This window comes from Leptidea sinapis, chromosome 23, assembly GCF_905404315.1.
Source record: "Leptidea sinapis chromosome 23, ilLepSina1.1, whole genome shotgun sequence".
NCBI classification, from domain to species: domain Eukaryota; kingdom Metazoa; phylum Arthropoda; class Insecta; order Lepidoptera; family Pieridae; genus Leptidea; species Leptidea sinapis.
In genome coordinates this window covers 5207327-5232867 of record NC_066287.1, presented here as the reverse complement: position 1 = coordinate 5232867, position 25541 = coordinate 5207327, and the positions used below count along the sequence as shown (strand labels likewise).

Below are 25541 nucleotides of genomic sequence, written 5' to 3'. Positions count from 1 at the left end.
TAAATTTTGTCAGCCCTTGCAAAGCATTCTCAATTTCGGACACAACTTTGTTCCGGTTCTCGTCGACGTGATCCCGCATAGGAATGAATACTGCTGATTTGCAGCATGTCATTGATATGCAGAAGAAATTGTGTAGGGGATAGCTTGCACCCTTGCGGGACACCAGCGTTAATGGCTTTTAAGTCGGAGCATGAACCGTTGATAACAATCCTGATGCTCCGATCAACCAAGAAGCTAGTGAACCATTGCATTTTCGCTATAAGCGCTTTATGCGACACCAGATAGAAGGCTTTCGCTATGTCCAAAAACACACCGCCAACGCCTCTCCCTACGACTCAACATTAAGGTGGAGATATGTAAGAAGATCACCAGCTGAGCGTCCCTGACAGAAACCGTACTGGCAGTCGCTGATCAGGTAGGTATCCCCTCTAGGTATCCCAAGAGCTGGTAGTTGATAATCGATTCCATTACTTTGGAGAAAATGTATGTAATGGCAATGGGGCGGTAGTTGGAGGAATCCCACCTTTCTTAAGGATCGGGTGTACTAAAGGCGCCTTCCATTATTTTTGGGACTACGTCTGATAAGCAGGAGAGCCGGAAAGGACGAGTAAGGACCGGAGGACCAATTCCGGATCACATGTCTGCAGTCATCGAGCCCGGTTGATTTATGAATGTCCAAGGTGAAAAGCGCAGGAATTTTATCTCCCGCATGTATGACGCGCACCGCGGAATATGCGTTGGTGGTGCACCTTGGACATCAAGAGTCATTTGTTAGGACATGGAATTTATATACCACATTCCTAACATCTCAATCTCGGTCTTGGACAAAAAACACCATCACTCACATAAATTTCTAATTTGAAACAATATATTAAATCCAGAGAAAGACACTATTCATACAATTGGAATCCATACAAAACCTCTTTATTATATGAAAGGTTTCTTTTGTCAAGAACATTGCAATCAGAATGATTAATATGTCAGTAATATTATGGACTTTACTAAAGCAGTTATTTAAATTTTCAAAATGTGTTTAAGACACCTGAACAGAACTTTCAACAAATCCAGTTTGAACAAGCACTAATTGAGATTGACTACAGCTATTTTAGTAATCAAAGAGTTTATCATTTTTAGTACAATAAGACGTGATATCTGTGAATTACTTACATTATTACATATATATAGGTAGGTAGATATTTTAAATTCCAAAATGTAAAACAGGAACAAAAAAAATTTAATACATCGTAATCTACCACTTATTTAGGCATAACAAACAACTTTCATTAAACAAATTTTTGTGCTAGTTTAGGCTTATTGATGTCACAAGATAATTTTTTTCTTAGCATTATGTAATGTTTATTAGCATTGCTAATAAACATTCTTTCATTCGACTCACTCACCGGTCCGGCAGTCTCAGAATTTTTATTAGGTCAGGGGGCAGTCTGGTCCGGATGTAGTAGCTCAGCTTGTCCTTCAGCTCCGGAAGAGTGGAATTGTCATCAACAAGGATTATTTCCTTTAAGTACACAAATGGTGATGATGGATCTTGGCCGGGGTAGCCTGAAATATTTAGGTTTTGCTGTGCAGTAGTTTTTCAGTACATATTAAATCAGATATAGGGAACATGCACTTGGGAGCATGAAAAGAGACACAAGCAGTTTTTGAAAAAAAAATTTTAAGGATATATTTTCAAATTCAAATATTTTTATTCAAAATAGGATATGAAATCACTTATTGAAAGTCAAAAACTACCACCAATTCGAAAAAGTATACCTCAGACCTGAGAAGCATGTGCATGTGTTTCTGTTGTCAAAACTTTATAAGCATCTTTGAAACATAACAACCCAGACAGGGTTGCTATCATTTGTTTGTTGAGGACTTCAAATACTTAATAATTTCTCTACCCTCAGGTAGACTCTATAGAGATGTTTTTATAAGAGGAGGGCAAACATCACAGCCCATACTCTCTTGTGTACACAGGAATCACAAGATAGTTACCAGCATTTTATATAGATTGAAAACACACTGGTACATATTATTTCGTCTTTTCAATTATGCTACAATACTATCACTCACCTAGTGTCATAGTTTTCCCTGTAACTCTGTCAACATAGTTAGCTCTGTTGTACCATGGCTGATCTCTTCTTGCACTATTTATAACACTCCAAATAGTTCTAATAACCACAGAGTATGGCTCATTGTGGAATATCAGAATCACAGATGCTGACGGCAACTCTGCATCATACAGCACCCTCTGACATGCCGGGTTCCTTTGATCTAGATATTGAGTTTTTACATAAGCAAATGTATGATGTTTTGTTGGAAAAAAAGAAAAAATTATGCAGTGGTATGTGAGTGTGTGATGTCTTCTACCCATGTCTTTGTTGTGAACCCAAACCACTCATAACACCAGGAAGACTTGTGTTTGAGGGTTTTAGATTAGGGGTAAGTACGCACTTTATGATGAAAGTTAAAATAACTATTGACACCAAATTCTGCCAGCAGGCACTTTCTTTAATTATCTTAACATAGAGAAAGATGGAGAAGAGTGACTCATGACAGACTCCAATGGAAAGAGCTAGAGGAGGCCTTTGCCAAGCGGCATACTGAGTTAAGAGACATCCTCTAACTCAGAATAAAAAGGGCTTAATAGATAGATAAATAGAGAAAGACATTAAAAATATTAGCAGCTGATAAATATGTGTAGAAACCATAGAAACATTTCCTTCTATTATCTCTTTGATTAATTTTTAAAAAGAAACCTTAACTACAGTATCAAATGCTGCAACTAAATATTTCTGGAAGTAATAATTTATTTATATGTTTATCTGCTTGTTCAATTATTTATTATAATTATTATAAATCATAGTTAATAACCTTATTATTAACCTTTTTCTCCAATCAATCAAATGTCCAAAGAATATAATGAGTACCTAAAATACGAGATTTGGACAGTGGTGCAGGTGGGCCTAAAACATTTTTATATATATGTATTCAAATTAATTTTGTTATTTTACTTAATTTTAAACTTAACATATTTCCATACACTCTAATATAATGTATATAATGTAAGAAAGGCAACAGTAAGGAATGATGTGTAACCCTGTAAGTTATCTGTACACTTAGATAATTATTTATTGTAATTAGTTTATGTATTAGTGTGTGATTATTAGGTGTCCGAAAAAATAAATAACAAAGGTAAATTTTAATATTTTTTATATTATTTTAATTTTGTGTTAAAGAGGAATGCCATCCACTTTAGCTCACAAGATATAGGTGGCAAAATGTTCCCTGTCACTGTTTAATTAAAAATACCACAGAATAACACTATACAGTACTTTATAAATTTGAAACCCACACAAATATATAAAAATCAAGCTGTCTTCATGAGGAGTGGGCAAACATGACAGACCTCCATTTCCCATGATGGAGACATACAGCCCAGCTTCCTGGACTCCAATCAACATTTTTAAATTAATTCTTGATACAATGACCTAGCCCCTTTCTGTAATGAGCCCACCATTCCCATCACAATCTGAAATGTATGCCTTGGTCAGCTTCAACACTGATCCAAATTCACAATAAAATAATCCAAAATTTTGTGCCATCAATCTAGATTTATAAAATAATGAGTCCTCCCTATCTGACAAAACCAGCAGCAGATAGTTTTTACAGCAATGAGATGTATAATTTTATTTCATAACTTAAGATTTTATTATTGCAATTAATGTAGGATTTTATTATAATTTTGACCTATGAGATGACCCAAAGAGATGAGATGTGCAAAACATCCACTGATGGTACTTAAGTGGTTCACTCTACCGATTACAATGCAGTGCCACTAAGAGTTCTTAAAAAACCCAAAAATTCTCAGTGTCACCACAACTACTCATAAGATGTTATATTTGTTTTTAATCATTTCAATAACTTTCCCACTAGGTACCTACGTAATTTGACATTATCATAATATTTATAACATTCTAAAACAAACACAAATAAACGATTTAGTATAACAGTTTTTAAATATAACAGATTTAGTAAACGTAACAGTTTAGTGAGAATTACCTATCAAAGTCCTGTTATAAGCGATTCTATCACTCAAATAAACGTTAATTGCTAGTTTTTTCTCCGATTCTTCGCCAAGACGTTTAGCTTCACCAGATAAGTAAGCCGCAACACCACCCTCTCCAAGTCCCGGAATAATAAGAGCCTCATCTTGTAGAATTTGATTTTCGTAAAGCTCTTCGGGGATTATACGATTTGCCTTAGCTGTACGTTTCCCACCACGCCAATGCTCAAATAAACTTAAAACTGCCACGACTAATATAATAAAAAAACTTAGTTTTGCAACATGATAACATTTACGGACCGGCACTTTTAACATCTTAAATTGATATACACTTACATCAGAGAAACATTCTACACGACTAGCTAAAAATTATGAATTCAGAAGTTTGTTTGCAAACAGTTCTGTCAACTGTCAAGAGTGACAATTTTCTTTTTTTGTTCATGGCTCGGCTACTCACCTACTTAACTTTATTACTAGGGTATTTTACTTCACTTATAATATATATAAATACAATTTGATGCAATTGCATTTACTTTAGTGAGTAATGTAAGAGACGGGCGGCATCTTTTTTCAGACCTAGCTGTTGGAATTTAAGCGATGGATATCACAATCCCATGATCAATTTCAGGATCAGGATGTCGGCCATTGCACATATCTCACCTCATGTAGGTACTGCTTTAATATTTTAGCCTTAGGCCAAATATTAACCAGTGGGAGGCTTCTTTGCACAGGATGCCAGCTAGATTATGGGTACCTCAACGGCGCTTATTTCTGCCGTGAAGCAGTAATGTGTAAACATTATTGTGTTTCGGTCTGAAGGGCGCCGTAGCTATTGAAATTGCTGGGAAAATGAGACTTAACATCTTATATCTCAAGGTGACGAGCGCAAGTGTAGTGCCGCTCAGAATGTTTGGGCTTTTCAAGAATCCTGAGCGGCACTGCATTGTTATGGACAGGGCGTATCAATTACCATCATCTGAACGTTCTGCTCGTCTCGTCCCGTATTTTCATACAAAAAATCTAAATCTGCAGGTATTACATACATACATACACACATTACATACACATATACAAGCTTCAACCCAAAACGGAGGCTATTAAATTGTTGTCCTATTGGATGCTACCGCATCATTGCCGTTGTAAATTCGTTTTCCAAAGGTCCCTAGTGTCTTTCGCTGGTGTTGAGAAGTAAAAGGGATTTAAAAAATAATATTATGCTTGAATTCTCTGTTAAGACGGCTTTACTACGGTCGGTACCGGCACCGACAAAAACGTGAGTAAAGCCGTCTTAACAGATAATTTAATAATGACTCACGAAAGTTTTAATAATTTAATTATGCTTGAAATTAGAATTATTATTAAAAATATATAAATTTTTAATCAAGCGATTGAACACCAAATTACAATTAAATTCTACTAATATCAATACTCCTAAGCCGACCTAACTTTTATGTTACTTATTTGTAGGAATAAGTCAGTAATATAGTATAAGTAAGATACCCGCGACTTCATCCGTGCACCCACTTGACTGAGCACCTAGTGTTCATAAAAATAGTGTTTCTTTAAACTTTAATGACTTTATATAAAAGGAAGATATCATATTATGTTTTTATAGAAGGTCAAGTTTCTAAGGAATAAAACTTAGAAGGCTTTCCAGATTGAAGTCTATCCAGTAGCTTTTCTGTGAAGTGCGTACAAATGAAAACCTCATTTTATTCACCCTGTGTACACTGTGTTAAAAACCCTTGTACGATAATTGACACAAATATGAAGTAGAATGCGGAGACACCATTAAAAATAAAAAATCAAAACACCTTAGATTAAATGATACAGTAAGAAGAACATTTCATGTTAAATGTTTTCAAAAATCTGGAGAACCCCTGACTTATTTATTCTACCAATAAACTAAGGTCATCGCCCTGAACTCGGTCCGGCGTATAGCTAGCATAAGCTGAGCGGCGGCTCAAACGAATAAGTTGTATGTCGCTGTCCTTTGACCGAAATTAATTAAAATTACACTCACTTAGTTACCAGTCAACTCGCCTCTAGATCGGATGTGCTACTTTTGCGCTCGCATCAATTAGGTACATGATTTTTCGTGTTAGTTAAATATAGTTTGTAAGTCAGTGATTGTTTTTCTGCGTCATGTACTTGAAAGAAGAGCTAACATGGTCATGTGTCTAGGGCGCAATCATTGTAACTAAGGCGCAGCTTGTAGGGATTACGAACAAAGTTATACACTTCCGCTTGGTTCGGAGTTACCTTTCACCAATGCTTTCCCGCACATGCGACATTACACCAAAGGCACTGTCTACACAACATAACGGGGCTTCACCTCATTTCTCGCACGCCGTTCGTGAGTGTCTCCAAGAACAGCACTCGATGGATCGAGCAAAGTGGTCCTGTCGCTTGGCTGCTGCGGTATCCCGACCTCACGCCGCTCGACTTTTACCTCTGGGGACAAGTGAAGGAATACGTGTTCCGAAATGTATGAGGAGGAAATGAGAGCCCGGATCGTTACAGTATTGAATACGATTAAGACTTACACGACGGCGTTACAACGGGTCCGTGTCAATGATGAGAAACGTTGCACTAAATGTATCTAAGTCAGTGGCGGTCACGTCGAGTAGATTCTGCGGTTGAGAGAAATAATAATGAATTGAAGTGTTCAATAATACAAAAGTTTCGTTGTTTGTCGCCCTTCGCAGGTACATGAATGAAAATGGGTGTGTGGGCGGGGAAAAATGAAAAAAGCCGCAGGCAAAGGTGTCCAAACTTTTACGGGTACGTTATTACTCTATAATTTTACGTACGTTAAACTCTCATATTGTTTGCATGCAACAGTGCTGAGAGAGAGCATACCGAGCTTAGTGTGTTAGTGAGGCAGCGCTCTAAGAGCGCCTCGGTCACATGGCACTGCGACGTCGGCATTGTGTATCAGCTACCGAAACAACTGATTCAGGTTATCCCTGCCGCTAAATTATACCATCGCTCCACACACACAAACTAAGGAACCAATCCCATCTTCTGGATATGCAGCATTTTGTCATAGCGAGATGTTCAAGGGACGTACACTGAACCAATGAACTTGAACCACGTACAACCAAACCTTGGAGCGGTGTTCCCTAGAAGAGGCGGTATGGGTCCGCTCATTTCATTTATTGTTTTTCCAACTATCAAATAAAAAAGTAAATTACATGAGGGCGTAGCTCTTTTTATATTTCAAGTGGTGTTATCCGTGGAGAGTATAAAAAATAATGTACTTACAAACCTTAAGGTTTAAAATACCTACAGTGTAGCATAAAAAAAAAGAACTATGTAAATAAAACAACCACAAACACCCCACAAATATATTTCAATTAAACTTTACAAAAAAATCAACAAAAAAGAAAACAAACCTAAAGTATTCTTGTTTAAAACGTTTAACAATCACCTCACTATTTCAAAAAAACAATATTCTTTGCACTGTGCACAATTATTATTGTTAATACTCAATATTTATTCAATAAAGCGAAACGGTCACGTGATAAAAAAATCATTAAATACTTCAGAGAGTATAATTTTGTGCACAATCAGGTACAAAAAATCAAATAAATTAAGATTTTTTCCGAACAAATTGTCTGACAACATGTTGGCACAAGGCACAAGGGTTACAAGACCAGAGTTGTACAGCCATGCCAGGAACGCCTCAGAGTGATAATTTCTAAAGCGTTTATGAAAATAAATTTTTATGGTAGTCATTTACTATGATAAACGTAAAAGGTCTTTTCGACAAATAAGTATTTCACAAAATATTTACTTTATCAAAAAGGATTTATGAAAATGGCACATCAGGAATCTTTTAGTAGTACCTTCATCAATGTACAAAGTTCATTAGTAATGTCAACACTTGAGTATTTTTCGATTTATGTGAATATCACAATAAAATACTTTTTTATTTAAGGGTCTGTATTAATTTAATACTAGACATCGAAGGCATCAGCATACACTTATGCATTACTACAATAATAAGATATCAGAATCGTATTTGTACTGGAGTTATTTCAACTTATTTTGAGGTTAAGTTGCTTTCATCATATAGGGGATGGACGAAAGTAACTGTACTAATTTATAGATCTAACGTATCAGGTGAAAATGGCGGGAAAGGTTGGCCTCCACGATGATATCATCGAGGATGTGTTAAAAAGGGTGAAGAGTACCACGAATAAGGGTGTATGTATATAAGGGTTAACACGTGGAAAATGAAGGATCATCGTCCTGCCCCCTGGGAGACAGGTGACTTTTGTCTCAGTTGAAATTAACAGGCAGACATGTCTGTACACCACAGAGCATGTAGGTCCCATAGCCCACGGTCCACTTACCATACAAAACAAAATATAATACTGTTAGATTCATCTTCGCACCGTAATTCTATAAACAAATGGTATAGCGTATAATAAAAAAAACTCGCACATAAATTATAATTGCTACACTAGATTAAACATTTACAAAATTAAATTTACATATCACATGTTAGGTTAACTTGCTCTGCAGAACCAACAGTTTAACAACTTTGCGAAAGATACGACTTACACGCTATTTAAATCTATATTTTTGGCATGTGAGGTGTTATAATATAAAGTAACAAAAGATGAGGAATTACATATCTACTAATCAGTCATGACCACAGAGTTAGGCCGTCCATAGAGCGAGCGCTAGCAAATCGGTTGATATCTATGAAATTGTAACGATTAATGATGGAATGTTAACGTTAAAAATAATTATAAGCATCAAGCAAGCAATTAGCAGCCGTTCATAACATATCCCTACTAATACTATAAATGTGAATGTAAGTTTGTTTGTTACGCTTTCACGCCTAAAGTACCAAACTGATTTTAATGAAATTTAGTACAGAAAAAGAATAGAGCTTAGAAAAGGATAAAGGCATACTTTTATTGCAAAAAATAAATGGAGGGGTTGAAATAGGTGACGAAAGTTTGTATGAAAGTTCGTCATTATCGAAGATGACACCATAAAACTTAGTATTTAGGCACTTCATAAGAAGTAAATAAATATATTAGTCATTTATCGTTTTTAAAATTTCGACCTATGGGTGGACGTAATAGGGGATTAAAATTCGTATGGATATGCAAACAACGTCACACTCTCACAGCTAACTCCAAATTCGATTTTGATTATATTTGGTACAAAAAAGACTAGACCTTGGTAAAAGATTAAACGGCATTGAAATAACAGCACAGGCTCGTTATGACATGTTGAGAGGATGAACATAGCTTATAATAAAAAAGAGACTGACGATAGGAATAGAGCGATGGAATAACTTTAATCGAAACCCCTTCGGAGATCGTTGTATAGGCTGTACTTCTGTTACTGAAGACTCAACTGTCATTGGTTGATAATTTAATCCTTTAACTTGTCATTCCTTATAATAATTCTTTTTGTGTGCTGTTTGCACATAAAAATTTAAGACATCATTATTTATACTATAAAAAGCTTGCAGTGCGCGCGCTCTATTAAAAACCATGCTCTATGGTCGAGATCTTTAAATATATTTATCAGTCTTCATTAAGTTTACAAGTCAACCGCGAATATGTTACGTAACATTAATAAGTTTCGTTTTTCAGTCCTCTTTAGTTATTTATACTCGTCCAGGAACACGCAAGGGTACCAATCAAATAGTATTAGAGCAGAGACAATCAAAATGGCGTCCTTCTCTTCTGCGCTACACCCGCACAAAGCAGGACTTAATAATACAAGATATCAAAAATATATCAATACAATAGTAGACAACATGGAAATCTTATAGAATAATATGGGAAATTTGTATTATATACTTATAGTTTGTAAAATCATATAAAATTTACCCATAGACAATCAAAATGACGTTTCGTAGTCAAAGCCTTCCGATAACTTGGATTGGAGCGAGTTCTACGCCCCAGTCTGTGTCGCTGGTGTTGCGATACGAGCCGGCCACGACCCGCTCGCCGTGCACCATATCTTCAACGCTATTGTAGTGACAGTAATGGTTCATTTCCCATGTCGGAAGCTCCTCGATATTGCCGTGATCCATTTTACCTTCGAGCTGATGTCTTAGTTTCTGTAACAAGATGATTAATATCAAGTTTATTATTAGATGGACCAACAGTTATTAGATGGTTAGCGTTCAAAAGCGCTAGAACTAAAGCTAGAGCGGCTGAATGAGGTATGTTTTTTTTTATGAAAATAAGGGACGAGACGAGCAGGACATTCAGCTGATGGTAATTGATACGCCCTGCCCATTACAATGCAGTGCCGCTCAGGATTCATGAAAAACCCAAAAATTCTGAGTGCCACTACAATAATTGCGCTCGTCACCTTGAGACAGACTTAAGATGTTAAGTTTCATTTGCCCAGTAATTTCACTAGCTACGGCGCCCTACAGACCGAAACACAGTAATATTTACACATTACTGCTTTATGGGAGAAATAGGCGCCGTTGTGGTACCCATAATCTAGCCGGCATCCTGTGCAAATGAGCCTCCCACAGGTAAATGTGGTCAGCTGTGGCACGTTGTTCCCGCTCATGTCCTTGTAATACAGTCCACTAACGTCGGTACCTGTCTTTCCTCGTTCTCCCACAGTAGTGCGGCCAGTAGCTCGGCCTGCGTGTGGATGGCGGCACAAAGCTGTGTAGACGACAGCTGTGCCACGGTGTTCGCGGTGATATCGCTGTTCGACAGTGCTGCAACGTAAAAGATCATAATCAATTAAATAATTGAAATAAATATTTTTCTCATACTCGGAAAGAAATGTTGTTTTTATCTGATTATTGGGTGGAAAATGCTGCTTCCCTCCATAGAGAAGGAAATACTCATACAAATTACTTCCCACCTAAGGGCTGAATATATGAACTTTAAAAATAGAACTGCAGTGAAGAGTTTTATGTAAAAATTAACTAATTAAAAAAAAATATGCGGCCATGTGATTTTCTAAACAGCCAGTGTGAACTTAGCGCAAACTTCTTTGAGCGGAATAAGCCGCAACTATTACGCGGTGAGTTCCATATTTAAAATTTAAAAAGTCGACATAAATTGGCGGGATACTAAATCTGTGCTTAGAGAAACAACATGTTTTATTTTCCTCGTATTCGAAACGAAAAGTAGAGTGTTTAACTCGGGTAAAAGAATCAATTCCTACTTGGGCTACAGTCTAGATACCTCAGGAATTGATTCTTTCGACCCTCGGTTAACAATCTACTATTAATAACTGAGTTTTCTACCAATGAATATATGAAGGGAAAGATGTCAATAATTGATCTTTTTGACAAGTGTCAATAGCAGAGCAGTTTTTTTAATGGAATTGATGTCCTTGATAGAGTGGGGATGTCACTGTTCCAGAACAGTTGGGTGACTACTTGAAAGCTGCACAGACGACAGCATCCGACCCCCGTGTACTTGGCGGACGTTCTATTCTACATAGTTCAGTCGGATTTATAAAAACAAAATGGCGTCCTATGAGAAAAAGTGCAATAATCTATTAGAAGTTTGACTGTAACAGGTGCTACCTACTCAAATGAGTTTCTGGATGTGGTATTTTTGTTATGGCTTCGTTCTCAATTTTAAATTAATAATTACAATTAAAGATGTCCTCCTTAACCATTTTCATCCGGCCCACTTCTATACCCAGCAGCGATTAACTTGACTCTGAGGTATGTGAACCAGATTTTTTTATGACAGTAAGGGACGAGACGAGCAGGACGTTCAGCTGATGGTAATTGATACGCCCTGCCCATAACAATGCAGTGCCATTCAGTATTCTTGAGAAACCCAAAAATTCTGAGACATAAGATGTTAAGTCCCATTTGCCCAGTAATTTCACTAGCTACGGCGCCCTTCCGATCGAAATACAATAATGCTTACATATTAGTGCTTCATGGGAGAAATAGGCGCCGTTGTGGTAACCATAATCTAGCCGGCACCCTGTGCAAAAGAGCCTCCCATTGATGAGATTTGGAGGTAGTGTACTCGGATTGTTAAGGCCTATTAAGTTTCACGAGCTACTCACAGTCGGGCAGCTGCAGCGACACCTCGGAGCAGTGTGCCGCCAGGGCTGCGCCGCGCACGAATTCGCTGTAGCTGTCTACCGACACGTTCGCCTGCCGTCACACGACACACTCATGTTAGCAATACCATCTGTGGACTCTCAAGTGCCAATCATCATTATTTAAAATTGCAATAATATTTTTTGAAATTATACCTACTTCTTTAGGCGCGTTATGAAAAAAAGATGAGAGTGAAATTTTAAGATGCGCGCGCATCACTGTAACACAAAAGTATCTAACATTGTGAAGTTGGTTCCTAAAATTTTCTGATGTTTGCGATATTCGTTATTTTTTTCCGTCCATTATTAGGATAGGGAAAGGTTTCAAGTCCATACAGCCGTATTCGTTATATAACAATTAAATGTCAAAGCCATCGTTGCAAGATTTTTGCTCTGTTAAGCCAAAGAAGTATAACTACTTGCGTGCATACGAGAGCTGCACTAAAAGTATCGGGAATCAAGGAAGTGACACAACATTACTATTTAAAAATGTATTTATTGTATTTAGAAGTATTCTCCGCGAAATTTGACACATTTTTCCATACGATGGAACCAATCATTGAAGCAACCATTCCATTCGGAAGTTGGGGTCTCCAAAATGGCCGTTTTGTAGGCGTTCACAGCTTCTTCAGGTGATGAAAATCTCTGACCACGCAATTAATTCTTTATTTTAGGGAAAGTATAGATATCATTAGGGCTTAGGTCGGAGCTGTACGGCGGATGGACTAATAATTCTATGTTTTCTTGCTCTAAAAACTCTTTTGTTCTGTGCGCGGTGTGAGAACTCGCATTTTCGTGATGGAGGATAATGCGGCGGTTGCTGTTCTCTTTACGGAGTTCAGAAACGACCTGTGGCAAACAAATGCTAGCATACCATTCTGCATTAACCGTTCTTTGTCCCTCAAGAGGAATAGTCGCAACATGGCCGGTTTTGGAGACAAACGTGGCCACCATTTTTTTTGCAACACTCCGTGAATTACCGCATTTGCTCTTCACAGACCAAATGCGTTATCCATCGGGCAAACAACTTTTTTACACCTAATTGTTCATGCAAGATTATTTGTATTTGACTCATGCCAATGTCTAAAGTTGCCTGAATTTCGCGGTATGTCACATGTCGATCTTCCTCAATCAGCTTACGAACAGCATCAACGTTTTCTTTGGTGACTGCAGTTTTTGGACGACCTTGACGGGGATCATCACTGAGCTTGACACGTCCACGTTGAAATTCAGCAAACCAGCGAAAAATTGTGGTTTTGGATGGGGCTTCATCAGCAAATGTAGAAATCATCCGGTTAACACATTGTTTTTGTGTTAAACCACTTCGAAAGTCATAATAAATCATCGCTCTAGAATTTTCTCGAGTCAATTCCATTTTCTCAACGACTAAACAAGTTTGAAAAGACCTTGTGACAAGACCGAGAATCTTTTATTAAATAAATAAATGGTATTAGATTTTTAAAACCAAGGAGTTTTCAATTAAAAAGATTTTAATATGATAGGAACAGTGGAAATATTCCATTCCCGATACTTTTAGTGCAGCCCTCGTACTTACCAGTGGGAGGCTCCTTTGCACAGGATGCCGGCTAGATTATGGGTACCACAAAGCGCGCCTATTTCTGCCGAGAAGCAGTAATGTGTAAGCATTACTGTGTTTCGGTCTGAAGGGCGCCGTAGCTAGTGAAATTACTGGGCAAATGAGACTTAACATCTTGTCTCAAGGTGACGAGCGCAGTTGTAGTGCCGCTCAGAATTTTTGGGGGTTTCAAGAATCCTGAGCGGCACTGCATTGTAATGGGCAGGGCGTATCAATTACCATCATCATCTTATTTTCATAAATAAAAAAAACATAAGTACACACACACTTTTTTTTTAACTTAAAACATTGAATGGATTCTCCACGTCTATTCATATTCAAAATAGGATATAAAATCCTTATTATATAATAGGATATAAATTGAAAGTTAAAAACTACCACCCATTCCGAAAGATGTGCCTCAGACCTGAGGAGAACAAGTGCAACAAACTCAGCGGTTTTTTTTTTTAAAGTAAGGTTGAGTACAATGCAAAACGTACAATAAATTTATTATTTAATAGCCTGTGGGTGGTCGCTCTATTCCCAATCAGAGGAATTAAGAAAGTCATTTATGTTATAGTAAGCTTTACCACACAAACGTTTTTTTAACAATATCAGCAGCATTGCCCCATAGCAATATACCACAGGACATAATACTATGAAAATAACTAAAGTAATGTAGTCACGCCGTATCTACGTTGGTTGATTGTCTAATTTTTTTTAACTGCGTATGCTGCAGAACTAAGTCTATTAGCCAATCCTTAAAAAAAGCGGGGGCCCCATTCTAATTTCTAATTTGTAATAACAAGGAAATTAAAAATTGGCTGTAATTCACTTGTTGTAGACGTTCAAATATTATTAATTATATTATTAGTAAAATTATTTTACGAATTGTTTGGTACCCGGTCGATCTGTGTTATATTAAATAAAAAATTGTATTTGATGGATGCGATTACTAATTATAATAGTGATCACGACTATCATGTTCACAAAGGATGTAAGGATGTTACACAAACAATGAATTTCAGCTCTAAAGGTTTAATGTATCAAAAAATTATAATTCATATTTATACAATTTATTTTTTATTACTTTTTATGAAATATTTGAAATTATTCATTAAACACGATTCATATTTTGGATGCAGTAATACAAACTTATTTATTTTAAATATTACAGCCATTGTAAAATACTCTATTGATTGAAAAAAAAACTACGTTTAAAAACCGACTTAATTTTTTTTTTTGCTCTTTAGTGTCACTTAATAATAATAAAATATAATCAAACTGAATGAAAACGTCTTAAAAAGCCGTACACAAAAAACAATAATATCATCCAGGTCGACTAAAATCTTCATAAAATTAAAACTACTGGGCAATGCTATAAAAAAAAAATTGGACCAAATGGCATCTATTTCGCATCGAACTAAAGAAGATATACGTAAATCGGATTATAAATCGATTTGAGAACCTCCGCCTTTTGGAAGTCGGTTAAAGAGTGGCCTTTGAGTTTCTTGTATATTCTTCTAACGAGTACTTTTTACAAGTGACGATTCAAAGCGCTTAGTTTAAGCGTAATTTGATAAAGTGTATTTGACTTTGACTTAAAAAAAATATTTAACAGATCAACACAGAAACTAAACAATGAAATGCTGCTCTGGAGAAGAGCCCTACTTTCCCCACCAGTCCGTTTGTAAGGAGCAAGAAGAATAATTCTAAGAACGCTCCCATCTCACTCTATAAATATCATGTGGTTTATATATCCCTGAACTTATATTAAGGATTGGTCTCCGCTGCACTCCAACTAGATACCGCACTACCAAAGAACAATAGCTTTTTTATTACGGCAACTATTAGATGCTGGTGTACGTGGCATCTTGACACTCAATGGCATCTTCAAATTTCGTAACGTAGGCTTCGTGTTATTTTACATTTACATAATTAATAAAATACAAAATACTTTCTTATGATATGTGATCCCAGGGTCTTACTTATTTCTTGTAGTATTATTTTTACAATGTTTTACTAAGCAACCTACGTTTTCGTTTCAATTATTAGCACAGTTTAATAGAACATGTGGCACGTCAACGTCACACATTGTTCGGGACTGGCTCGATTAACGCCCGTTTGGGAGTAGTATTAGTTGCCGCACTTTGCTACTACGGTATCTAGTTGGAGCGCAGCGGAGACCAATCCTTAATCTTAGTCTGTGAATAACATATAGATCTACCTCGACATTGAATTGCTGCTGCAAGTTCACCAGGAACCTTTTTGAGGACAACAGTTTCTCCGGAACCGCTCCCTCGGCCTCACCTGCGGAAGTCAGGGTACTAGGTACAGATATAGATAACAACCATGTTTACGTGCCGATCACTCACAGTGCGGTTTAAAAAAAATATTTAAACAAATTATAAAATTAAATTTAAATTAAAAAAACACGATAGATTTACAACGTGGGATTGTAATAGTGTTTCATGCAACAGTTGTATAAGAAGAGCGGGAAATGTATTGTTTAAATACTTGTCTCTGGTGAGTGGGTTTTATTTTTACTTCAAGTAATGGCAAAGGTACACCTATACAGCCAAGGTGGGAAATGCGAAAACTATATAGATTATTAGTACCTACCAGCATCTTGGCAAATTATATTAAAAAGTTATTTAGTCTAATGATTTAAACAAAGAAATATGATGTTTGTAATATAGCTGTCATACATAACCTAAATTTAGTCGTCTGTGGCATCAAAATAACGGTGCTTTTTAAAGTACGATTAATAATGTTTCCTTAGGCCATAGAGCATAGATTTTTTTAAAGACAAAATAAAGTATGTACTTATATTAGTGTTCGTGGCTGTATAAATGACAAATAAAAATAGGTGAGTAGTAATAAAAATATTTAATTTCATTCGCGTGGCTACCGGAATTTGCAATCTTGGTTTATTTTACAAAATTATGCGGAGTCCTAGTAATAAGGGTCCCGTTGGCTACCCGGTACGTAACCCGAGTCGGTGTGTACTCCGTTTGTTTATGGGAATATGTGACGTCAAGCAGCATCACCTGCCACTATCAGTAATATGATCTCAATCAATCACATCGCATCAGATCCGTACGGCACTCTCTGAATATAATAATAATATTGACACACTTTTTACACAAATTATCTTGCCCCAAATTAAGCATATATATAGCCTGTGTTATGGGTTGCAAGACAACGATATATTTAATACAATAAACATACATAAATCGATTTAAACCTCCATGACTCCGAAACAAACATCCATATTCATCATATAAATGCTTGCACCTACCGGGATTCGAATCCGAATATAGAATACCAATAAGACGAACAGGCGAAAATAAAAAGTTAATGTGCTTGTGTATACCTTCCTGTATGTGATCAACGACATCAGCAGCAGACACCAGAAGCTCGTACGGATCCGGGACCTCCGAGCACGTGGGATAATACGTTGCCGCGTTCTCTGTCAAGATTGGAAACAATATTTATTTATTGATGTGAAACATCTATAGCCGCACGTAAAACCGATTTCTGGCGTGGCGACGCATGCCGTGGCGATGCGTCGCCTTGTCACAGTAATACCGTCCTCAGAGGCAAAATTGAATATAACTATTACCGAAGTCACTGATTAAACGAATTAAGTAGTCACGATTTGAAATAAATTCGTAAATTTTTGTATTTAATGAAAATAAATGTTTATTCAATAAATAGTCATCGTTATCTGGAAAAAATCGTAATATTTTATTTTATCATTATGACATATTTAGTTCCTATCACAATATGTATGTTCTTTTCTGCATATTACTTTTACAAAATAATGTCGATGTTTCACATCTGCCAGGCGTCCCGTGACGGCACCCCTTTTTTTTATTTATTATATACAGACACTATATCACATAATATTACAATACATCATATTTGGTCCCTACACTCGGCGTAGCCTGTCCTGTAGGCAACCAATTCTCATCCTATGGTTAACAATATGAACCGAAAGGTCAAAAAGTGCACTCTGTATATGTGTGTGTGTCTGTGTGTGGGTGGGTGTGAGTATCTGATTAATCTATAATATAATATATAATATACTTTAAAACAAACTTTGTGCTTTCGATGCTTAAACACACACAGCCAATGATATTTTTATTTTTACCTTATATTGTACTCAATCAAAAAATAAGAAGGTATTTTTTCATACATTTATAGTTTACCAAATATTTACTGCCTTATTCATAATAAAACGCTTATCGAAGGTATAAAGCTATATTAGTTAAAACGACTTTTAAGCCTATCGAACGTTCGATAAAATTCCTTATTCATATTCGTTTGACAAATCTCCCATAACTAATAGGTACGTCTCTATAGTACGCAATGTTGCCATTACGTGCTAAAAAAAACATGATTTTAACTAATTTAATGAGGAACTGTCAATGGAAACAGACATGTTTTCAATGTCAATAGTTTATCAGTTTTTAAAAGTCGATGTCAAAATGATTTCAAATTTCAAAAATCAAAGTATTGGAGTCTGCCGGATGTAAATCTATGACGGATATCCAAAATCTTTGAGCGGGAAGCTATTTATCACAATAAATAACGAACAGCTGATCGATGTCGGCCATGTTTTTTAGTGTTCGAGTGCTTAAAATAGATTTATAGAAGGGTCCTAGCTACTATAAGTCACGTCAGCTTTATCGAAGGGATAATGAGCGTTTTAGCTCTAATATGCGATTATGAATACCATTTTTTAACAAGCGTATATTAGCGATGTTTTAAATCTCCGCTAAGTCATTATGAATAAGACGGTAAGTTGTTACAGCGGGTTACAGGGGTCGCTGACAGCTGTGACGTAATTACGTAGTCATAGGGCGCGTTATTATGACGACATGCGGACATTTAACGCTAACGATTTTATTAAAGTGTATTTCTAGGTACATAATCTATACATTCAGTTTAAAGTGATTTGACGGACTTAGAGGTATTCCCAATTATTTCAGCACCTACGCCTTTGAAACCGGAACTGAATGCTGGCGGTTGACGGCAGCGATAGTTTTTGGGCTAGTATTCTCACCTGGCACGGCCTGGGTGTTCCAGAGCGAGGTGGGAGGCGGCCCCACCCCCACTCCCTGGGGCGTATCCCCACCGCACCCCTGCCACACCCTCTGCAGTTGTTCTAGTCGATGTTCTACACGACCTGTTTTATACATATAAATATTTGGTTTATTTTATATTTCTACAAAATCAGTTTTATCTTTACAAAAAAATATTTTACTTAAAATCTAGGCTCACAAATAATATACAAAGCATATTAATAAAATATATAATATACATAAAATACAATAAAAAATGTGGTTTCATGTGACACCAGGCAGGTCGAAGTTCCTTCGGATAATATAGAAGCAACACAATTTGCAACAAAAAATATTGCATAATTTTATGTATATTTCCTTATTTTTTTTTTATTATGCTGATTTTTTTTATTTTTAAAAAGTATTTTAAATTTAGTATCTATTTTGTAAAATAAAAAATAAAGTTTATTAAAATGATAATTTGTTATATTTTTAAAGTGATAACCCTCACTTCAAGGATTAATACACAAATAAAATTTGAAAACAAAATTTTATGAATGTTGCGGAACTCGAACCCACGACCTCTGGTGTTCTGTGCCAGTGCTCTCCCAACTAAGCTAACCGTTCGAGTCACGTATCATCATAAAATCTTGTATGCTTTGTTCATCTCTCAGGTTGTGGCTTCATCAACAAGATCTACTTTACAGTTGATAATCTGCTAACCCCAATATTTGCATATTAGGAAATTGACTTGAGATGTCGCTCTTGTAAATCTAAACAATTTGTGTAAAGCCACAACACACAAAATAATAAAATTAATCAACCAAAAAAAAATAGTAATTCAAATTATTAAGTCAAATAAAAAAAAACATGAAAGATAAAGAAAGAATGACACATATTCGTTCCTTGTACATGAGTTCATGAGAATATACTATGCATTGGTGAGGCAGAGTGGGCTCAGAAAGAGAAGGGATGAGAGAAAGAGAAAGGTTAGTCCAAGATTCTGCCATGGTTCATTGCAGTATAATGATAATTTGCACGGAATGCTGATGAACATATCATTTTGATAAGTTTACCTGGTAGTCTTACTTCTGGAGTGATCTTATCCTGGGCACAGTTGAAGTTCCTGTTGTGAGAGTTTAAGAGAACTCTTTGCAGCAGAGTGTGGCTGCTGTTGTCCCCTTCTCTATCCCGACTCGTGGGCCAGATGTTGATATTGGTCAGCCTCTCCTGAGAGAGATTGGTGGCGGTTGTTCTGGTAGAGTCTGCCTCGCTGGTCTTTGATGAATTCTTTACATTTTGTGAATCTAAAAGAAATAACAGATTTGTTCTTTTAAAATTAGAATTGATGAGCCAAGCAAGATGATCGATATATTCTGAGCCAAGCTATACGAAATCGTAAGTATACTTAAAATAACATCAAAAACATCTTGAAGATGTTAGAAATGTGAGTGTTTACATATGGACTGTCAGGTGGAGACTTCTAGAAGTGGATATACACAGTCGAAGATCAGATAGTCGAAATTTTGTGATGTGGACAGATGTAGAATAAAGCAAGGTTTAAATTCTTATGAATCCAGATTCTCTTTATATAGTGATTATCGGCGTCGTAAAGTGCTGAAAATGAAGATGCGGAGTATGTTTTGAAGAAATTATGCTGATATATGAGTTTTTTAGGTACAGAGTTAGTAGAAAATGGCTCTCTAAATAAAAACTTGTCAAAGCATGCCACAATGAACACACATTTAGCTACACTCAATATTATTATTATTTATTATTATAGTTTAGGTTATAGGAGAAAGTCAATTCAAGTTTTTTTTTTGTCAAAATGAACATTTTCCTAAAAATCGTAGTTTTGCAAAGGAGTTTATTTTAAATTGAATTTAAAAAAACACTCAATGAACATATATACCGGACAGATATAGATAGAGACCATGGACTAGTAAAAAAATAAGGACTCCGTGTCACCTTACATAACAGTGTAGCACCAAAACAAGCCGATTAACGTGTAAATACATAGCCCCACGCACACACTTACACTACTACAGGCCGATAGTCGCCATTAAGAGAATTGTCATCGTCTAGGACAGATCAGTTTGCGTCTCAATAAAATATTTTAAAAATGCCGTCGTGCATTGTGAAAAAGTGTAAAAACGATACTATATAAGTATTTGTGAACATATATGATTATTTAAGGGAGAAAAAATTGTGTAACTAGTATCCCCCGTAACCGCACACACACTAGCACAACGGTGCTTCACTTGCTAATATAACGGCGCGAAGTCTTTCTTTTTTTACTCGTCCGTGGGCTGAGACCTAAGGAGAAGGGGTGATAAAACTCAGCAAACCTTTTCTTTATTAACAATTACACATTTACCTGAGTCCCCTTCAATGAAAGCAGCATTCAGTTTTTCATTTGATTCGGAGTTGTCTTCAACAACATAGGTCACATTCATACTCCTAGAAATTAATTGAATAATAATAATAAATAATAGAATAATGCCTAGGTGTTTGTGTTTTTCAGTATTAGTAATGAACCACTGCACCACTTGAAATATTTCTTAATATAATATGTGTTGATGCCTTTGGATAACATTGATGTTAATGTGCTTGAAGTTCACCACAGTTGTCTACCATATGCCCACACTGGCTTCAAGATTGTCATATATGTAAGTAGTTTATTATATACTAGTCAAAACAAAATAAGGGCCACTTGATTTTTTTGACCTTGTTAGCGATAATTTATTTTTTATGCATTCTCAAGTAACTGATTATTTATCGTGGTGTTAGCTTATTTGTTTCTACACATTTTTTTGAGTATTCCACCTGCATAATTGTTTAAAGTGGGTAGTTTTGATAATATACACCACTTGATTCTACCTGATTTTAAGACGGATTTAAAACTCAGTGAAATTGATGATTCTGTCAAGAACACTGTAAGTTTTGTTTAACTAGTGGCTGAATTAACACTTTAATAAAGTTATGCAGAGAATTCAACATCAAATGGACCAACCATAACTAACAGTGCCTCAAGAAGGCCATGCGCAGCGTTCTGGTTGTTTGTTTCAGAATGATTGGAATCGTTTTCAAGACACTGGGAGACTAACCAGTAGACAGGGATTTGGCAAAGTTCGAGCAACTACCGCACAGAAGGACCGCTACGTGCGCTTGACTGCACGCAAAGAACGCTGCATCACAGCCTGCTCCTTACAAAACCGTTTGCGGCAAGCGATCGGTACACGTGTTAGTGATCAAACCATAAGAAATCGTTTACACGAGGACCAGCAGTTCTCGAAGAGACGCGTAGTGCGGATATTATTAACAAGTGCTCAACCTGCAAACCGATTATCCTTCGCAAAGCAGCATCTGGCATCGGATATGAATGATTGGAGTAAAGTATTGTATAGGTAAGAGTGCAAAGTTAAAATTTTTAGTGATGAACATCGCATTAGGGTCTGGAGTTGTGAAAGTGAATGACTTTCGGATGCTTGTATCCATGATAGGGACCACAATGTTATGGTATGGGGAGGAATCTCTTTGTCAGGCAGAGCTGAGCTGGTAATTTTAAACGAAGGCACAATAAAAGCTCAACATAACATCGAGGAGGTCATTAGACCCCATGTGGTCTCATATGCACAGAGAATCAGCGCAAGATTCCATCTGAAGAACAATAATGCTCCAGCTCATACAGCTAGGGCCACCAGAGAAGCCCTAGAGGAGGCTGGTTTACAGGTGTTGCCCTGGCCTGCAAACAGTCCGGATCTCAATCCCATTGAACACATGTGGAATTTACTGAAACACAGTGTTCGAAGCACAAACCAAACCATGCACAGTGAAAGACTGCTAATAAACATTCTGAAATCATGCTGGGAACAAATTCCTCAAGAAACAGTGGTACACCTGGTGAAGTGTGTACCTTCTAGACTTCAAGAGTGCATTGGAAAATGAGGAAGGCATACTAGATATTGAGGAAAGTCAAAAGTCAACCAACATTGTAATGTTTTTTTTTTCAGAATTTTTTTTCCTAACTAATAATTTTTGCAAAAATGCAAATTTTTAGAAAAAGTTGAGAAAAATTCTTTTTTTAATTGTTTGCATCATTATTTTAAACTGTCTACAATAAAAATTAATTAATTTATCCAATCGAATCAATAATCAACCTTTAATCCTCAAGAATTCATGAGAATACTGTAATAATATGGCCCTTATTTTGTTTTGACTAGTATATATTGCAAGCTTAGAATTTCGTTAGCCATTTGTCGTTCGTCAGTAGTAGCTGTGGTATTTTATTTTGAACTCATACCTCTTTGCTATGATGTGTTTTATCCATGTAATACACTGGAGTACATAGAGAAATGAGATCAATTTAATATACAATATTTAAAGTAAATGTCTTCATTGTTTGCTGGTCCGAAATTCAAAGTTGTCAATTGACAACAAGATTCTCACCTATAAAACAATGCTGTGAATCTGGACATATGACATACAACCACTGAGTAAAAAATATAAGTGGAAGTACCATACAGCTATTCAATTATGTCATGATTTTAGCCTCTTCAGAATTTATTACTTTCTATATCAACATCTTGTTTGTAACAAATTATTATTATCAATTAGTATTACTATTATATGAAAAATAGATAACAGTAACATGCAAATATGAAATGTATTTCATAGGTATTAGCATGCTTAATTGGACTAATATGGTGACCATAACATCTATTACAAAGGAAATATAATAAAATTAGGGAATTGCTTCTTATGGCAATATATATAAAGGGACTCATAATTCCTGAAATTTAAGATGTCTTTTTTAAAAGTTAACTTAGACCATGATAGTTAGCTTTAAGACTCCCTAATCTATGGGGAGAATGTAATCCACTGGGAGTAGCATCTGGAGCAATTGGTGACCATAATCATCAGCTCATATTATAGCTTTTGCCAAGACAATATCAGAAAGAAAAAATATTTGTGCTGTACCTTCATTATTATTTTTATTATTCTTTTAACTTGACTACTTCCATTTAAAAAGAATGACTGAAGGAGGAAGTAGGAGACTAGGAAAAACACGAATTTACATGAAGACATTTTTGATTTTAATGTAAGTGGAATCTACCCTAGGGCTAATAAATAACTTCAAGTAACCAGCTTAAAGCTATTATTAATTGTACTTACTGATTATCAACGTTGTTTCGACATCTTTTGCCATTATAACTGGTATAAAACTTCCAATTTTTCTTATTCTTGTAAAATTCCAAGCGATAAAGAGCTGATACTTGTTGAGCCATTTAAAAAATTGATTAGATTAATAGGCATTTAATTTTGATACTACGAATTTAACTTAGAAAAAACTGTAATTATTTAAAAACTAAAATATGCAATTCTAGTATAGCATTTAAGTGTAGACTGCAGTCTTAGTTTTTAAATTTGTTTACCAAATTAGCAAATACCAATACAAAGTTTTAAATTTTCATCGCAGTTGAGACTTGAGAGTTGAGACGTGACGTGACTTAAGACTTTAGTTTTTCTTTGTGATACTTTGAAGTTTGAACCAATGATTATAATAATATAGTTAAACCATGGATATGGTGTAACTACACATAATATATTAGCGTGATTGGTTTTACTTTTAGTATTTGGGTTAAAATTACGGGCAAAGAAGATCGGTGTACGTGTCAATTGAAAAACTACACCAATAAACGCAAGTTTGTGGCAGACATTTATAAACGAAATATTTTAAGAAAAAAAAGGACCCAGTTGAGAAAAAATGCTGTCCCATCCGTAGGATTAACTCAGGAACCATTAGCAGATGAACTTTTGATAGAATTTAATTGTAGGTTCATATGATATGTGTATAAATTTATAATAATATAAGATTTAGTGTATTCAAAGATAAGCGTATACTATTCTTAGACCTTTTTATTCAAAATAGATAAATGCATAATGTTTTTATTTTGATAAACTAACGATTTGCTTAATGGTAAGTGGTCACCGGTGCCATTTCTTAATATCGATATCGTTCATCTTCACACTTTGATAATAATCATCATGGAGGCCGACCACATACTTTATTTTTTATTTATTTATAGCTTTATTTCCTTACATCTATACATTTAGATATTTACTTATAAATTGTATTTGTTAGTATGTGTTACTATTTCACAATTTTAAATAAAAAATCCCTTTTTTGTTAATATAATTAGTTATTAATTTCGACATAAGGACCGCCTTTAGCGGTAAAAGCCTCCTCCATTGATTTCCACTTGTTCCTGTCTCTTGCAATTTTTGTCCACATCTTTCCAGCTGCATTTCTATTGGATCTTCTGAGAATAATACAATATCCTCTGCAAACCTGAGATGTGAGAGTACTTTGCCGTGAAGTTGGAGCCCTTTATCTTCCCAGTTTAGTGCTCTGAAGACTTCCTCTAAAACAGACGTAAAAAGCTTCAGTGATAGCGGGTCTCCTTGTCTTACTCCTCTTACTATTTTGAATGATGGTCCTGGAATATCTAATTTAATTTTGGAAGTACTTGTTTCAGATATCTCTTTGACTCTATCAATGTAGTTTGTATTTATGCCTTGCATGGATGCCGATCACATACAGCCTTAAATAATTTCAATAACACTTGACTACCTATAGAAAACTATATAGAGAAATTGGGAGAATTTTTTTTTTATTAAATTATGTCATAAAAAGATATTCTAATAACATATTTACATAATTTATTGTGGTATTAAAATTTTCGTT

General features: G+C 35.7%; 2 protein-coding genes across 7 annotated transcripts in view; both read right to left on the bottom strand.

Annotated features, from left to right (window-relative positions):
* Positions 1-4421, bottom strand: part of LOC126971342 (uncharacterized) — a 42795-nt gene extending 38374 nt beyond the window's left edge. For all 4 annotated transcript variants that reach the window (XM_050817593.1, XM_050817592.1, XM_050817594.1 and 1 more), the window contains exons 1-3: positions 4066-4421; positions 2077-2277; positions 1401-1560 (exon numbers count right to left, since the gene is read on the bottom strand). In XM_050817593.1, the coding sequence (XP_050673550.1) occupies positions 1401-1560; positions 2077-2277; positions 4066-4384 (680 nt within the window). In that variant the 5' untranslated portion in view covers positions 4385-4421. The remainder of the gene's footprint in view (positions 1-1400; positions 1561-2076; positions 2278-4065) is intronic.
* A 2984-nt stretch (positions 4422-7405) lies between these two features.
* Positions 7406-24276, bottom strand: LOC126971422 (uncharacterized). 3 transcript variants are annotated; one of them, XM_050817739.1, is made up of 9 exons: positions 23969-24276; positions 21171-21253; positions 19870-20100; positions 18796-18918; positions 17101-17196; positions 15952-16034; positions 12113-12203; positions 10666-10790; positions 7406-10166 (listed from the first exon to the last, which is right to left on the bottom strand). In XM_050817739.1, exons 1-9 carry the CDS (start codon positions 24079-24081, stop codon positions 9963-9965), a joined length of 1149 nt encoding a protein of 382 aa, XP_050673696.1. In that variant the 5' UTR covers positions 24082-24276; the 3' UTR covers positions 7406-9962. The 3 variants fall into 3 exon arrangements, 2 of the variants coding, with proteins under 2 accessions (XP_050673696.1, XP_050673698.1); XR_007730895.1 differs by lacking the exon at positions 12113-12203; XM_050817741.1 differs by lacking the exon at positions 21171-21253.
* Positions 24277-25541: the final 1265 nt, after the last annotated feature.

Bases quoted from the DNA above. Each gene is read 5' to 3' on its own strand.
- LOC126971422 (XM_050817739.1), bottom strand. From the start codon at position 24,081: ATGGCTCAACAAGTATCAGCTCTTTATCGCTTGGAATTTTACAAGAAT. The intron at 12,204-15,951 runs GTAGATCTATAT...GTGTGACGGCAG, and splicing joins AGCAGCAATTCAATGTCGAG to GCGAACGTGTCGGTAGACAG. The intron at 10,791-12,112 runs GTGAGTAGCTCG...TTTACGTTGCAG, and splicing joins GTCGCTGCAGCTGCCCGACT to CACTGTCGAACAGCGATATC.